The sequence below is a fragment of the Dendrobates tinctorius genome, unplaced genomic scaffold, assembly GCF_039654945.1.
Source record: "Dendrobates tinctorius isolate UK_male_01 unplaced genomic scaffold, ASM3965494v1 ptg000057l, whole genome shotgun sequence".
Lineage (NCBI taxonomy): Eukaryota > Metazoa > Chordata > Amphibia > Anura > Dendrobatidae > Dendrobates > Dendrobates tinctorius.
The window spans coordinates 570,702-586,859 of NW_027361725.1; the positions used below are offsets into that span (position 1 = coordinate 570,702).

The 16,158-nt window shown below is 44.9% G+C and overlaps 1 protein-coding gene across 6 annotated transcripts in view; it reads right to left on the minus strand.

Moving 5' to 3' along the window:
• Positions 1 to 16,158, minus strand: part of LOC141091889 (prostaglandin reductase 2-like) — a 137,582-nt gene that overhangs the window by 75,122 nt on the left and 46,302 nt on the right. For 4 of the 6 annotated variants that reach the window (XR_012232610.1, XM_073577648.1, XM_073577647.1 and 1 more), the window contains exons 4-9: positions 14,903 to 15,094; positions 13,473 to 13,643; positions 7,511 to 7,720; positions 6,026 to 6,147; positions 5,724 to 5,811; positions 1,621 to 1,660 (exon numbers count right to left, since the gene is read on the minus strand). Coding sequence is in view for 5 of the 6 variants with exons in the window: in XM_073577648.1 (XP_073433749.1) it covers positions 1,621 to 1,660; positions 5,724 to 5,811; positions 6,026 to 6,147; positions 7,511 to 7,720; positions 13,473 to 13,643; positions 14,903 to 15,094 (823 nt within the window). In the remaining variant the exon portion in view is untranslated. Of the gene's footprint in view, positions 1 to 1,620; positions 1,661 to 3,223; positions 3,801 to 5,723; positions 5,812 to 6,025; positions 6,148 to 7,510; positions 7,721 to 13,472; positions 13,644 to 14,902; positions 15,095 to 16,158 lie in introns of those variants that run through there. The other 2 variants (XM_073577646.1, XM_073577649.1) reach the window with 2 other exon arrangements.

Consider the following 16,158-nt stretch of genomic DNA (forward strand, 5'->3'; position numbering starts at 1 on the left):
CGTCCAGGACCGCTTCTCGTCGTCAGCTTCCTGCGGCGCTTGCTGCTGTGAAGACGAGCGACGCGAGGATGCGGGCGGGAGGACGCAGGATCGCCTGGTGTGACAGGTAAGTAGTGACCCCCGACCCCAGCGATGTCGCTGGTGAGATCTGCCTGTGTGGCAGCTCACTAGCGACCACTTAGCGATGTACCAGCGATCCTGACCGCGTCATATCGCTGGTCGGGATCGCTGGTACATCGCTAAGTGTGACAGTACCTTAATATCTAGTATTTACAATATTCTACAGGCTCCAGACGCAGATTCCCGAATTAGACACTCATATATGCTCAAATGGGAGGAATATCTGGGAAAACACTGACCGTGGTAGAATGGAGAAATGTTTGGACCAGAGCAGCCAAGACTGCACCTTGCATTTCATACAATGAAAACCAGTACAAAGTCCTTCATCTCTGGGACCATACATCTTAACTTTTACATAAAATGGACCCATCTATTCCTTCCCTTTGCTGGTATTGCGTCCAGGTCTATACTTCACATTTTTTAGGACTGTCCACTGATTAAACCGTTCTGGGCGATAGTCCAACTCCTCACTAAGCAAGTTTTTGGAGTGGATCTCCCATTAAGTCCTCAGCTTTTTCTATTAAATATTTTCCCTAAATCCATATCCAAGAGATCCATTAGATTGCTTTTACGTATGTTGACAGCAGTACGTTGTCTGATTGCCTACCATGGGAAGCAAACCTCTCCACCTTCTCAACTACATCTATATACTCGCATCTAAGATTAGAGAGATTTAACCTGGTTTGGTCTCCTCGGGATTCCTTTTGGTCCATGTTAAATATATGACCTCTATGAGATGGATAGAACTAGGTTGTAACATTACACATCATTTCCCGCCCTTTCCTTTTGTTTGAGTATGTGTGTGTTTGTTCGTAAGCTTTTAGGCTGTGTGCCCACGTAAGCGTTTTTGAAGCGTCAGTCCCGGTCAAAACGCTTCAAAAAGGCATACAAGAAGCATCCCATTCATTTTAAATGAATTCCGCACTTATTGTGCACACGCTAAAGTATTATTATAGACAATCTAAAAATTAGTGAAAAATTTAAAATGGCTATTTTTTTTTCTTTCCTTTAAAAATTGGAAAAATTTCAATAAAAATTACAAATTAAATAAAAAAAAAAAAAAATAATAATGTCAAGCAGTTAAAAGGCGTGACCCGACCATCCATATACGCAGCAGGGAGGACCAGCGGTCAGCACTCTTGCCTGTGGTATTCTTCAAAGAGTTTACATCGTCTGTGTGTGTTCAAAGTTTGCTACATCAAATTTTCATGTCAAATTGCTCATGATAGGAAAATAAAAATCGGGAGCCTCATTGGAGCGAGCGCGTGCTCTGATTGATACAAACATCTCAAGGATTTTAGTGAGAACTGTGCAATGCTCAGTTTCCCCTGAAGGTGGCACTGTATGGTAACTGAACACTTCTTGCTGGATTGATCGGTGAGGGTCCCAGCAGCAGGACACCCTCTGATCACTTTATTCTTCTAAAAAAAAAAAAGTTATACATTTTTTTCATACTCTCTAAATTTAAATATTCTGAATAAAATAATAAATGTGTTTTACCTGCCGTGTTCTCAATTCCTTGTACAACAGTCTCTTTAACCTGTGCAGGATACATGAGAAGACCGCACTACATTAGTAAAAATATATGCAAAAACAAAGTTAAAAAAAAAAATGAAAAAAGCAGCACCGATATGGAGGAGATGATGGCCACATGGGACTTTGTTCCTCTTCACGTTTCCTCCAGAACAGCTTGGTAACCAGAACAGACTCAGCGTTACATAATATTTCAAGAGAACGGGGAGTGTGCACCGGGTAAAATACGACAGCGTATTACCCATAATAATGTAACCGCTACCAGGACTGCCATGTATATTACCTTAAAGGTTGCCGCAAGTTCAAAGGAGTGAGCCGTCCGTGCCCCCTCGCCCCGACTCGCCCGCAGCTTCTTCCGGGGGCGTGTCCAACAGGGAATGGGAGGGTTTCTTATACCGCACGGTGGCCATGCGCCCGTCAGAATCCCTACCAATTCATAATATTACTTCCCAGAATAGCGCTTTTGCGCATGCGGATACCGTCATCCCCCATGTACTTCCCGGAGCGCTTATTTCTGGCTCGTCTTGTGAGCTATCTTGCGATCCAGAAAGAGCTATTCTGGGAAGTACTATTATGAATTGGTAGGGATTCTGACGGGTGCATGCGCCGCAAAAGTCCTGAGTGAGTCATTGTGGCAGTTCGTCCTCCTAATCACATTCATTGTTTTTATTGGCCACCGTGCGGTATAAGAAACCCTCCCATACCCCTGTTGGACACGCCCCCGGAAAAAGCTGCCGGCGAAACGCGCGTCGGGGCGAGGGGGCACGGACGGCTCACTCCTTTGAACTTGCGGCAACCTTTAAGGTAATATACATGACGGTCCTGGTAGCGGTTACATTATTATGGGTATTTGATTCTTTATATGTGCATTTTGGGGCAAGTTAAATCTCTTGGAGAAAATTGTAGCGCCATATTATTTGCCATCATCTCATTAGACTATAGGAATCATTTACTGTCTAGTTGTGCTATAATGGACTCGGTTTAATGTATGCATTTTTTACCTCTGTATATTTATTCTGATTTAAACTGATTTCCCTGGTCATTCAATCTTTGCAATATATTTTTTCATATTGGAAGTACACAGGATTATCTATAGAGTGTTGCTTTGGTGCCCCTTCTGGTTGCATTTTTTGTGCTTATATTCCGTGCCATATGGTTTGTGTGCATATTTATATGATAGAAATAAAATCTACTATGTTATTATATGCATTTTTCTTTGGATCTCTTCATTGGGTCTGTTGTTTCATGACACCAGTACCCTATTTTGTGTGCTTATGTATGTTGAAGTGCCATAGCTTTTATATTTGGACTAATTTCGTGTTCATACGTGTGCACATAGCCTAACACTGCGGTTATGACTCTGGTCACTAGATGGAGCCAGAAAACACTGTAAACATTAACAAGCAGATAATCAGGGATTATGAATTAAATGGAGACAGAACAACAGCCATTTGGTAAATTCAAAAAAGTTCTTTTTTTCTCATTAATGTATACTCTGCACCCCATCTTGACTGAAAAAAACAAACAGAAATGTAGACATTTTTGCAAATTTATTAAAAAAGAAGGAAAACTGAAATATCACATGGGCATAAGTATTCAGACCCTTTTCTCAGACACTCATATTTAAGTCACATGCTGTCCGTTTCCTTGTGATCCTCCTTGAGATGGTCCCACTCCTTCACTGGAGTCCAGCTGTGTTTAATTAAACTGATAGGATTTGATTTGTAAAGGAACACACCTGTCTATATAAGACCTCACAGTGCAGGTCAGACCAAATGGGAATCATGAGGTCAAAGGAACTGGCCAAGGAGCTCAGAGACAGAATTGTGGCAAGACACACATCTGACCAAGGTTACAAAATAATTTCTGCAGTACTCAAGGTACCCAAGAGCACAGTGGCCTCCATAATCCTTAAATGAAAGAAGTTTGGGACCACCAGAAGTTTTCCTAGACCTGGCCGTCCAGTCAAACTGAGCAATCGTGTGAAAAGAGCCATGGTGAGAGAGGTAAAGAAGAACCCCAAGAGGGAGAAAGTTCCACAAAGTCAACTATCACTGCAGCCCTCCACCAGTCGGGCCTTTATGGCAGAGTGGCCCAATGGAAGCCTCTCCTCAGTGCAAGACATATGAAAGCCCGCATAGAGTTTTCTGAAAAAAAAAAAAAAAAAACACATGAAGGACTCCCAGACTATGAGAAATAAGATACTCTGGTCTGATGAGACGGAGACAGAACTTTTTGGTGCTAATTCTAAGCGATATGTGTGGAGAAAACCAGGTCTGCTCATCACCTGCCCCATACAATCCTAACAGTGAAACATGGTGGTAGCAGCATCTTGCTATGGGGGTGTTTTTCAGCTGCAGGGACAGGACCACTGGTTGCAATTGAAGGAAACATGACAGCGGCCAAGCACAGAGATATCGTGGATGAAAACCTCTTTCAGAGTGCTCTGTACCTCAAACTTGGCTGTAGGTTCACCTTCCAACAAGACAATACCCTAGCCACACAGCTAAAATAACAAAGGAGTGGCTTCAGAAAAACTCTGTGACCATTCTTGACTGGCCCAGCCAGAGCCCTGACCTAAACCCAATTGAGCATCTCTTGAGAAACCTGAAAATGGCTGTCCACCAACGTTCACCATCCAACCTGAGGAAATTGGAGAGGATCTGCATGGAAGAATGGCAGTGGATCCCCAAATCCAGGTGTGAAAAAATTGTGGCATCGTTTCCAAGAAGACTCATGGCTGTACTAGCTCAATACTGAGCAAAGGCCCTGAATACTTATGACCATGTGATATTTCAGTTTTTCTTTTTTAATAAATTTACAAAAATGTCTACATTTCTGTTTTTTTCAGTCATGATGGGGTTCAGAGTGTACATTAATGAGAAAAACAACGATCTTATTTGAGTTTACCAAATGGCTGCAATGAAAGAATGAGTGAAAAATTTAAAGGGGTCTGAATACTTTCCGTACCCACTGTAGCCTTAGGGTAAATGCACATGCTGCGGGTTTGGTGCCAATTTTTGTTGCAAAAAAACCACAGCATAATACAGTACCAGAGTTAAAAATCTCAACTACACATTGCAGAATTTTTCCGCATGTAAATCTACTCGTTAAGCGGATTGTAAAACCCGCAGCATGGCAATTCTTAGCGCGGAAGTCATTGCAGTCTTCAATACATGGGCTGAAACCCTCAATAAATCCACAATAAAAATCTGCATGTAATGAAGATTATGATGAGAAAATGCAGAAATTCTGCAGATATGTAACGGAAAATTTGCATCAAATGGACAACATGTGCATTAAGCCTTAGGGCTCTGTCAGCCATCCTGTTTTGCACCTACAGTGATTGTTTCATCAGAGATTTTTTTCAGAGTTTCATCCAAGACTGATCCAAGTCTCAAGAGTATTTTTTTTAAATTCTCTTCCTTCTTCAGTCCATGAAAAATCAGACACAAGAGCAATCCCATATTTTTCACACACCCATGGACTTACGGTACAATGGATCAATATCGGACATGGCGCTGTCATATTGAGCTGAACACTTGGTCCGCAAGAGCCGAAATCTGACATGTGACCTATCCCATAGACTATACTAAGTACAAGTTCAAGTGAAAACCACTGATCGTTCTCGCACGTGAAAAATGGACGCCTGAGCTCACACTCATCTGCGAGAACGGATGAGTGCAATCCCATTAAAAAAAAAAATCTCCAATCTGCCACCATTTACACCACTTTTGTGGCATCACGCGACTTCACCACTAAGATTCATCAACTCCTCAAAAAGATGACAGAGCTGGTGTAAGACTGACAAATATTGCGCAAAAATGTTGCAACTCATCAAACCGTTTTCGATGGATCGGGACCATTAAAAGCAAAATACGTGCCTTACCATAGAAATCCTAACACCTCCCTGATTACTGGATCTTGCCATGGGATCTGACGGTCAGTGAATGTTTTATGTGATCAATGTACCTGAACTAGCCAACGAAAATGCTGCAGACTTTATAATACTTTTATTTCTTTATTTTATCATTTGGGCTTTTACTCCACCAACCCGATCACTTCCATACCTTCAATTTTCCTGTTTTTAACCACTGACTGAGCTGCTGAAGACCCATCTCATGTTGATCTGCATAGTTCAAGACCATAAATCTTTCCCTGTCAAAAAAAGTGCAAGGACGTTATTAATTGTGCATGGTTAAAAAGACACATTACTTTTTTTTAGAATGAAGGAAAATTTAAAAAAAATCTTCATAACTTAATATTTGTATTAATTATAGACTAGGCAATTTAAAGGTAAAATAATAAACGTGTCACACTGTAACCCAATAACTTAAAAAAGCAACACTACAGAAACCCCCCCACCACTGACCTTGTGATATTGCGCTCTTTCAGGGTGGCCTCTGTCTGAGGAGGTAGAGGCGGCGGATAAGGAACATCCTTGTTGTATTGTGAGATTTGGCCACACAAAATAATATGGCTGTTCTTCGTCATCTATTTAAAAAAAAAAAATATTTTGTCCTCCTTTGTAGGTCAGCTTAAAGTGATCATCCAGCCTGCGACTAAAAACTGACTCCTAGTGATAGGAGAACGTGCTGGGATAAAGCGTTATCTGAGCATGCTCTGGTGCTAACAGTATCTTCGGCGTGCTTGAATACTGTGTCCGAGTCCCCGCAGCTGCATGTCTCCCAGCTGTTCAAAAGCCCCAAAACATGCAGGGATTGTCTAACAGGCACAAGGGCATGCTTGGATAACACCTTATCCAATCACATTCGCTCATCCCTACTGACTGCATACATATATCACTCGGATAGTTGCCCTAACCCATGCCCTCTTTTGCAATCCAGCTGCATCTTCTGAGATGGCATTGTTTTTCTCCCGCTTCCAAGATGCCTGCTGCAGTAGCATGGGGGAGATCCAACGTACAGTCTGCAGTCTCTCCCTGTAATTTGCAATCCACTGGGAGTTGCAGAGAGGAGACAAGCGGCAGAGATCTCTGCCATACGCAGCACAGCACACAGAGAGGGATTCCTGCTCTTCCTTTTTTAGCCCTCATTGACAAGCAGCATGTAGGAAAATACAGTGGAGCTGAACTACCTGGATGTGAATCAGCTCCAGGGTGAGGTAAATGACTTGTTAGAAAGCGCAGGGCAATCTCTCTATTTCTCTCCCTGCTCCTCACTCCTTCAGTATAATGGGCTTTTTTTTTTTTTTTAATTAACAGTGCCACATCAGTCTTTAGGCTGTGTCTGGTACTGCAGTCTACATAAATGAAGAGGAGCCCATAGACAGATGTGGTGCAATTTCTGGAAAAAAAAACAAAAAACAGACACTTTAAATTGAAGATCACTACCCGAATGCTTATTTAGGTTATGCTTCGCATAAACTAATAAGGACAAATCAGGGCAATGAACCAGTTGTATGAGATTATAAAAATCATGAAACAGCACCCCTTCTGTCTAATGGCAGTCTCTGTTATTGCACTTCAGCCAAATTCAATGGGGACTGGGCTGCATATTGTGTGAATTCCAAAACAATCTCTTAAAAGGGTGTTTTTTTGTTTTTTGGAAAACCCCAGGCTGCAATTTGTCTGAGTTGACAGCACGAGCTGCAGAGCTCAGTTATTGGCTGCAGTGCTCTTTATGTGACATCAGCGCTAGGACATCAAGAGCAGCTTTGGACCCAGGGAGGGGTGAGCAAAGCTCAGTTTGTCTAAAAAAACAAAAAAACAAACAAAAAAAAAAAAACTATGCCTGAGGACAGTGTTTTCCAAACCTAGAAAACCCCTTTAAATTGTTTAAGGCATTAAGAAAAATAAAAAAAAAAACACTCCTGAGGCTTCAGCAGTGAAAATTACCTGACTAATAACAACATCACTGATTTCTCCTCCAACGTTGTCAAAATACACACCCACTCCTCCAGGACAGCCTGCTCTTAACTTATCTGCAAGACCCTCTCCCTTGTAATTCAGCGCAACATCAAAACCCAAATCTGAGGTCAGGACCAAACACTTCTCATCCGTCCCACAAATTCCAATGATGCGGGAGCAGCCAAGGAGTCGCCCGATCTACGGAAAACAAAGGGTTACATGCGACGACACAGATGATACAATTAAAGAGAATGCCATTACGCTCATCTGATCTAACGGCCGCGTTCACACAACCGTATTTTCCGTCCGAGTGCTGCTGTCTCTTGGGGGCGGGGGGGGGGAACTGATCGCACAGGGACAGCACCCAGAACAAATGCTATTCAATAGGGCTGTTTGGTTGCCAATTTTTTTTCTGAATGTCCAAGTGAAAGTAAAAATTAAAAATCGCAGCATGCTTTATTGTCTTCCAAAGGTTGGCTGAGACTCATCTATTCAGGGCTACAGAAAAAAAAAAAAAAATGATTTTTGTGTACGCACCGTAAAATCTCTTTCTCTTAGCCTCTAATTGGGGGACACAGAACCATGGGTGTTATGCTGTACACTAGGAGGCAACACTATGCATAATCTGAAAAAGATTAACTATGGCTCCTCCTCTGCAGTATACACCCCTGGACAGCGTCCACCTTCTCCAGTTTTGTGCAAAAGCATTAGGAGGAACGTAACAGAAAACTACATAACCATGCCTGTAAGAAGGCTACTATGTACGAGCTCAAAGAACAATATGAGAACTCAACCGTAAACAACGGCCCGTAAGGGCAACAGGGTGGGAGCTGTGTCCCCCAATTAGAGGCTAAGAGAAAGATTTTACGGTGAGTACACAAAAATCTCCTTTACTCTGTCGCCTCATTGGGGAACACAGAACCATGGGACGTCCCAAAGCAGTCCCTGGGTGGGAAGCAATGGACGAATATTGTGCTAGCAGGTCCCTAAACATGGGGCACTGCCGCCTGCAGAACCCATCTACCCAGGCTCGCATCCGATGAGGACTGAGTATGAACACTGTAGTGTTTCATAAACGTGTGTAGGCTAGTCCAAGTGGCCGCCTTACACACTTGTTGTGACGAAGCCTGGTGCCGAATGGCCCAGGAGGCCCCTACTGCTCGCGTAGAGTGTGCCGTGATCCCGGCCGGAAGAGGAGAATTGTTAAGGCGGTAAGCCTCTTGTATGGTCGACTTGATCCACCTGGAAAGGGTGGCTTTGGAAGCCGGCAGGCCCTTTCGAACGCCTTCCGGAAGAAGGAAAAGACTTCCGGAAGGGTGCAGTCCTAGACACGTATATACGCAATGCCCTGACGAGGTCAAGCGTATGCAGAGCCTTCTCCACTCTATGAACCGGAACCGGACAAAGGGATGGCAATGAAATTTCCTCATTGAGGTGGAAGTTGGACACAACCTTTGGAAGGAAGGATGGGACAGTACGGAGAACCACCTTATCCTCGTGAAAGGCTAGGAAGGGCCGTTTGCAGGAGAGTGCTGACAATTCAGACACCCTGCGAAGCGAGGTGATTGCCACCAGAAAAACCACTTTCTGTGATAGAATGCGGAGTGGGACTTCCTTAAGGGGTTCAAAAGGTGGTGCCTGCAGTGCTGTCAGGACCAAGATGAGGTCCCACGTTTCCAGTGGACGTCTGTAGGGGGGGGAACCAATCGGGAAACCCCCCTGGAGAAAAGTCCTTACTTGCGGCTTGTTAGCGATGCGCCTCTGAAAGAGCGCTGACACCTGGCTCTTAAACGAGCCTAGGGATAGCCTGGCGTCCAGGCCCGATTGAAGAAACCCAAGTACCTTTGGGAGGGAGTGAAAATGTGAAAATGACGGACCCGTACATATTTGTTGAGTTGTTTTAGGTTTAGTATGGGCCGGACGCTGCCTCCTTTCTTGGGGACTACGAATAGATTGGAGTAGAACCCTCGGAAGCGTTCGGTCGTGGGAACCGGTACTACGACTCCTGCTTGAAGGAGAGAGGAGACCACCTGGTGAAAGGAACGAGCCTTGTCTGGCGGTTTTGGTTGAACAGAGAAGAACCGGTTCGGTGGACTGGAAGTGAACTCTATCTTGTATCCAGAAGACACTATTTCCCTGACCCACCTCTCTTCTGTAATAGGTAGCCAGACATGCTGAAAGAGTAGAAGTCGTCCGCCTACTGGTGAGGTGTCTTCCGGAGATCGTGAGTCATGATTAAGCGAAATTCTGAGGTTTTCCTCCTTTGGGCTTCGCCTGGGATGCTTTCGACTGCCAGGTCCTGTCCGGCCTCTGCGCCGCCCGTGGGTTGTCCCTGCGTGGAGAGCGGTTATGATTTTGTGCTGGGCGTGAGACTGACCAGCCCGAAGAATTCCGAAAGGATCGGAATCGTGTTTGGTTACGCCGTTTAAACGTGTGTTTAGGTTTCAGTTGAGGGAGAGAGGTACTCTTACCCCCAGTGGCGTTGGATATTATTGTGTCCAACTTTTCACTCAAAAGCTGTCCACTGCAGTACGGGAGATTTCTTTGAGGCCGCATCCGCTTTCCATTCCCGCAGCCAGAGGATACGCCGAATTGTGATGGCGTTTGCTGCTATCCCCGCTACACCTCTTGCGGAGTCAAGGGCTGCATGAAGCATGTAATCTGCTACTACTGCTATTTGAACCGCATGGTCCAACAACTGAGGATTTGAAGCTTGAAGGCCATCTTGCAATGTTTTGGTCCAAGCCAGAATGGCCGTGGCCGCCCAACCTGAAGCGAACGCGGGGGGCAGGGAGGCCCCTGCCGCTTCGAACACTGAGCGAGCCATGCGTTCTACCTGTCGGTCTGCTGCGTCCCTGAGGGTTGAGCTATCTGGCAGTGAGAGGAGGGTCTGTGCTGCTAGTCTAGAGACTGGGGGTCCACTTCAGGTGGATCTGTCCACTGTTTGGTGTCCTTTTGTGGGAAGGGGTACCTAGCTTCTAAATATTTACGATTGGTGAATTTTTTTATCAGGCTGGGCAAACTGCTTGGTAAGGATCGTTTGAAATTCCGGGTGGTTAGTGAAAACCTTAGGTGGTTTCAGAACACCTTCAAAACAAATCGTGTGTTCTGGGACTGGATTGGAAATGTCCAGCACCCGATGGATGGAAGAGATTATGTCCTCAACTAGCGCTGTGTTGCTAGGGGGACAAGGGACCAGAGACCTCTCTGTCTCACTGTCTGAGTCGGAGTCACAGATGCCTTCCAAATCCTGCGTATCACTCAGGTGTTCCCTGGTGGGTGAGCTGGGGCGGAGGTCTTCTTGCGGAGATCTGCGTTGTCTGTCTCTGGTAGGGGACGGTCTAGGCGACCTGGGACCACGGTGTCTCTCCCTGGAGGGGGATGACCGTGTGCTATGGGATGACGCAGAGGAACGTGACATGTGGGAGAGCCAGAAACGGCCTGTCCCTGGGTGGAGCTGTCTCTTTGCTGGGTAACACTCATTGGCGAGACATGACCCTGCAGAGCCTGGAGTAATGTGGAGGTCAGGTTATCTATGGACTGTGTCATAGACTGCGACATCTGGGTAGCCCATTCTGGCGTGGTAGCGGCCGCTGAAGCAATGATAGGGGCTTCCAGGGGCTCTGAAACAGTATTTTGGATACAATCCTTGCAGTGCGGGTACGTGCTGCCACTGGGGAGAGTGGCTTTGCAGGCTGTGCAGAAAGCATAAAAACAGTCCTGCCTGGTTCTTTTCCTTGAGCCCGGCATAGTGCACAGGGGCTGGCTAGCAGAGGACTGTACAGGGGTAACTACACAGGGGAGCTATAGGAAAACCTTGTAGGTAATATGGATTCACAGCCGAGTAAAGAGAACCCGGCTGTGATCTTACCCCACCAGTGTGCCCCTAGGTCCCCCTAGGTCGAATTTTTACCGGACCCCCCCCGGATTGAAAGGCAGGCTAGCGGTGGGGCCACAATCTGAAGTGGGGCCCTATGGTGGGTTCCCCTGCGGCGCTGTAGACTAATGCTGCCGTAGACACAGGGGCGCATAGAGCCCTGTGTCTGCATGTGCTATGCCTGCCTGCACTGCCCCCGGCCCCGACAGGAGCCCGCAGCTGCTGCGTAGGTTGCCATGGACAGACCCTACCTGCGGCGTCTCAACCCAATACCCCCAGAGGGGGATTAGGGAGGGTGCTGCCGTCACCGTCAGGGGGCTTCTTCCTCGCCTCGACCTCAACCCAAGACCAAAAGGTATTGGGGAAGGAGGGGGGTCTCAACTTCGAACCAGCACCCGCAGGATTGTGGAAGGAGCGACATGGGGAACCGCCATCTCAACTTCAACTGGGCACCCCATAATAGGGGGCCGAGGAAGGAGCCATGCCGGGAGTCTCACTGAGGAGACCCACTTTTCTTCATCTGTCATCTGAAGAAAGAAGCGGAAAAAAAGAAAAAATCCTTTAGGTGTGCCTCCTTGCGACACTAAGCAAAAACTGGAGAAGGCTGACGCCGTCCAGGGGTGTATACTGCAGAGGAGGAGCCATAGTTAATCTTTTTCAGATTATGCATAGTGTCGCCTCCTAGTGGACAGCAGCATAAAACCCATGGTTCTGTGTCCCCCAATGAGGCGACAGAGTAAAATAATAATCTGATCATCCAATTTTTAACATGGGAAATGGTTATTGGGTCTTGTAAATATTATTAAAGGGAATCTGTCAGCAGGATTTTACTATGTAATCTGAGAGCAGCACGGTCTAGGGGCTGAGACGCTGATTCTAGTGATGTGTCATTTACTAGGCTGCTTTTGCCATTTCCATAATATTAGTGTTTTATCAGCAGGAGATTATCACTACAGGACTAGGTGTCTCCTGCCTCCTAGTCAACTGTTCTGTGTAACCACACCCCCAGCACTGATTGTATATTGGCTGAAAGCTGCCAGTGTACACAGAAAGCAGCCAATCAGTGGTGTGGGCGGGGTTATACACCGCTCAGCATTCCATGCTTTCCAGCAGAAAAAACTGTGATTGTATCAGAACTATGGACACACAGATGACAATAGAGATGAAAAAAAAAATCGTACAATTTATTTTCGGAATGAAAAATGGACGATTTGTCTATACTGCTGTGTGACCTTCACCTTGTTCAGAAGGCTGTAATGGGGCTTAATTTTAGGATTTACATGACAAGACCCCGCAATTCAAGTAAACACAACTGACCACAGAAATCTATAATAACCCAAGTTGCATTGACTGGAATTATGGGGGTACAAGTCTCGTATCCATATTATGGATGGTAATATGCAGAAGCGCCAAGTATCCTCATTTAAATGCTTTGTTCACTTTTGCACATAATATTTTTCCATTATGGTTCATTTGCTTCCGAAATGCAAAATTAAGCAACTTTCTAAATAACCTTCATTAAAAACGTTTTAAGCATTGCTGCAAAGCGTTGTCAAGTTTTTTATCTAGCCGAGTGATTTTAAAAAATGTTACATAACCGACAGCTCTTGCTCCTGATGACATTTTTGCTCTCCGCATCCATTCTCTCGCTGTTCGATATAGCAGCAGGTAGGAGGAGGGAGCTGTTTATCTCCACAATGTGGACAGGGAAGAAAGCATGTACAGTCTTAAACAGGTTATATAAAAGGAGGAAAGGACATGAAGATTAAATAAGGAAAGTATCAGATGTGCTGATATAGGAACTACTGGAGATACACAGAGCTTGCATCCAGCCTATATTACTGGGAGGGACACTCCCTCAAAAGACACAATTGTGTGCTTTCAACCAAGCTGCAAACTGCATATCCGAGGGGTCTGAAAATGAATGAAGACTACAAATTGACACTCATTGCAAATTTATTATGTAAATGTAGCTACTACATAGGAGTAGAAGTTAGAAATTCAGGTTTTAATTACACATACTTCATAGCAGCCAAAAAATGAGCGCCCGTCATCCACCTCTATAGGACTCACCTGTCCAGCCAATGAACCACAAGCTCCAGCAGCGCCGCTAACAACCATCGTCTGATTACCGCCAGGAATTACATGACCTTTCTCTTTGACGCCGAGAAAAGCAGTCAAACCGGTTAATCCAACCGCACCCAAAAAATGTGACAGGTGCCCATCCGCAAGACTAGGGTCCAGCTTTCGAAAAAAAAACATTTTAACAGTTGAAAATTAAACACGGTCACAATCATTTTACAATTTCATTAAAAAAATATTGCAATATTCTGCTGTTTTTGCACAAAGTAAAGATCTACAAATGTTTATCCACTAAAAAAAAAAAATTGAAAAATGTAATAATTAAAATGACAGCTTTGCTTTTCTCAGTGATCTCCTTGTAGCCTGTAGGTAGACACTTCAAGCAAGGTAGGGTTTAAAGGCAATATGTCAAGGCTTTTTTTTTTTTTTTACATCTGAAAGTAGTGTTGTGGCTGTTCCCTTGTAAAATTAATACTAGATTTCTCTAGTATACAAGTCAGAGGAAAAACAGGCTGGAAGTGCACTGGGGGCGTGTCAGTGTACTTGAACTACTTCTACCAACTGACTGACACGCCCCAGTGCACTTCCAACCTGATTAGCATATGGCTTCTACATTAGATTCCTCATGCCTGGCACATCCGATCTCTACAAAAAAAAAAGTATCATTTTTCTTAGGATAGAAGCACCTATACCACTCCAGGTGTAAAAAATAAATAAATAATGACAGGTTCTCTTTAAGGCTCCCATTTACACTGGGGTAAAGTCTGCAGGACCAGTTAACCATGTCCCTCAATATAAGCTACTAGCAGAAGCGTCTGACAGTATATATCTCCTCTCCCCATATATAACACATGCAAACTTGGCCAAGAGTGTGCATGTATATGGGGGGGCCAGGAGCAATAGTTGTTGCCTGGTGATCAATATGTTTGAGTCCCCGCGGCTGAATGTCTGTTAGACAGCCGCAACACATATGGGGATTTCCTGTTTGTTAGGCAATCCCTGCATGTGTTGAGACTGTTGAACAGCCGTGAGACATGCACCCACAGGGACCTGAACATATTATTTGAGCACGCCAGAGACCCTTGGTTAGCACTGAGCATGCTCAGATAACACCTTATCCGAGCATGTTCGCTCATCACTAGTCAGTAGCTCTGGTGCCCTGATGGACAGGTACATTTTGGATAGAATGACCCACTGGCGGACACAGATGAGGCCCTCTGCTCGAACAGTCTATGGGCCCTTTCAGTCCAGTAGCTCCTCATAATGCACAATTCCATGCGCTTTGTAGGTGGTAGTGGCCCCATTATCTCTTGGGTCCCTGTGCGGCTGCCCAGGTTGTATCAGTGATATGTCCACCCCTGGGTTGACCTGGTTAGACCCTGTGGACGTTATGCAGGTACAATCATTCGCACTCAGGTTACCTTGGTCAGAGAGTTGCCTTCCAACACACACTTTGTCTGCCAGGGCCAGCTGAAACGTGTAACCATCTCTCCAGGTTTAATGTTCCGGTGTCTACTTTGCTCCACCACGCCAATACCACCGCTGTCCAGCACTTCGTTGATTTTCCATGCCTGGATATAATCTGTGCCGGTGTCTTCGTTCATGCGGCAGCGCTGGAAAATGTAAATGACTACGTTATATAACCTGCGGTCACAATTTTGCAGATGTTGCTGCATATTCTGGTTAAAGCAAAGCAAACGCCAGGGTGGCACATTTGGAGCGTTTTTTTCAACGAAGCAAAACTTTGATATTAATCAATTTTTTTTGTACATCATTAAAAATATATCATTGCACAAATAATTAACATCTTCCTCTTGTTATAGCAGCTTAAAGTTCCCAGTTCTATTCATAAACCTTGCTCAGGTCTTCCTCTCCCCTTGGGATCTCTTCTTGACTTTTCTATTTTGTTATAATTTTCTACTAAAAGTTCTTTTCTTTCCTTTGTCAGGCTTGGCAAAGCCCAACTTGATTGCAAGAAGTTAATGAATAATTTGTCAATATGTCATACTTCGGTGCCAGGGAGGCTGTGTGGATGATGTAGGGACGCGTCATCCACAAGAAGCAAGAAGAAGGGAGGCGCCGGACCAAGACCAGTGATGCCCATCAGACTGGACCGCCCCACAGGTGAGTATAATAAAAGCTCTTTATTTTGTATAGCAGGTCAGATTGGGGGCAGACAAACAGCATTATAGAATGCTGTATATCAGGCCTGAAAGGTGGTGGCCATAACTCGTATCGGCCAAAACTGGTGACAGGTTCCCTTTAATACAGTCAATACTAGACAGGTAGGGGAGAGGAGGGGGATGCTGGTGCAGTAACGCACAATGCAAATCAATTTGCACCAAGTCTAGTTTTGAGCACCTGCCTGTCATCAGTCCTGCGGTCTAAGACCATGCATGTAATGACAAGACTGATGAAAATTAGCACTGAAAGGGAACTTTTGGATTGGGACTTACAAATGGTCAAGAGATAGATATTAGACAGCAGTCAATGAGATGGCGCCAAGGAAGTGATGAGTGAGGCTCAGAGTCTTTTTACAAGGACACATTTTCTGCCTGAAACTAGCACGGGTGAATCATGTAGCAAGAGGATCAATGGTTGTTTAGCTCTATTTACTTGGAGCAAACATCAACATCATGCAAACTGAGGGGAAGAACGAGAGTCTGTACAATTGTTC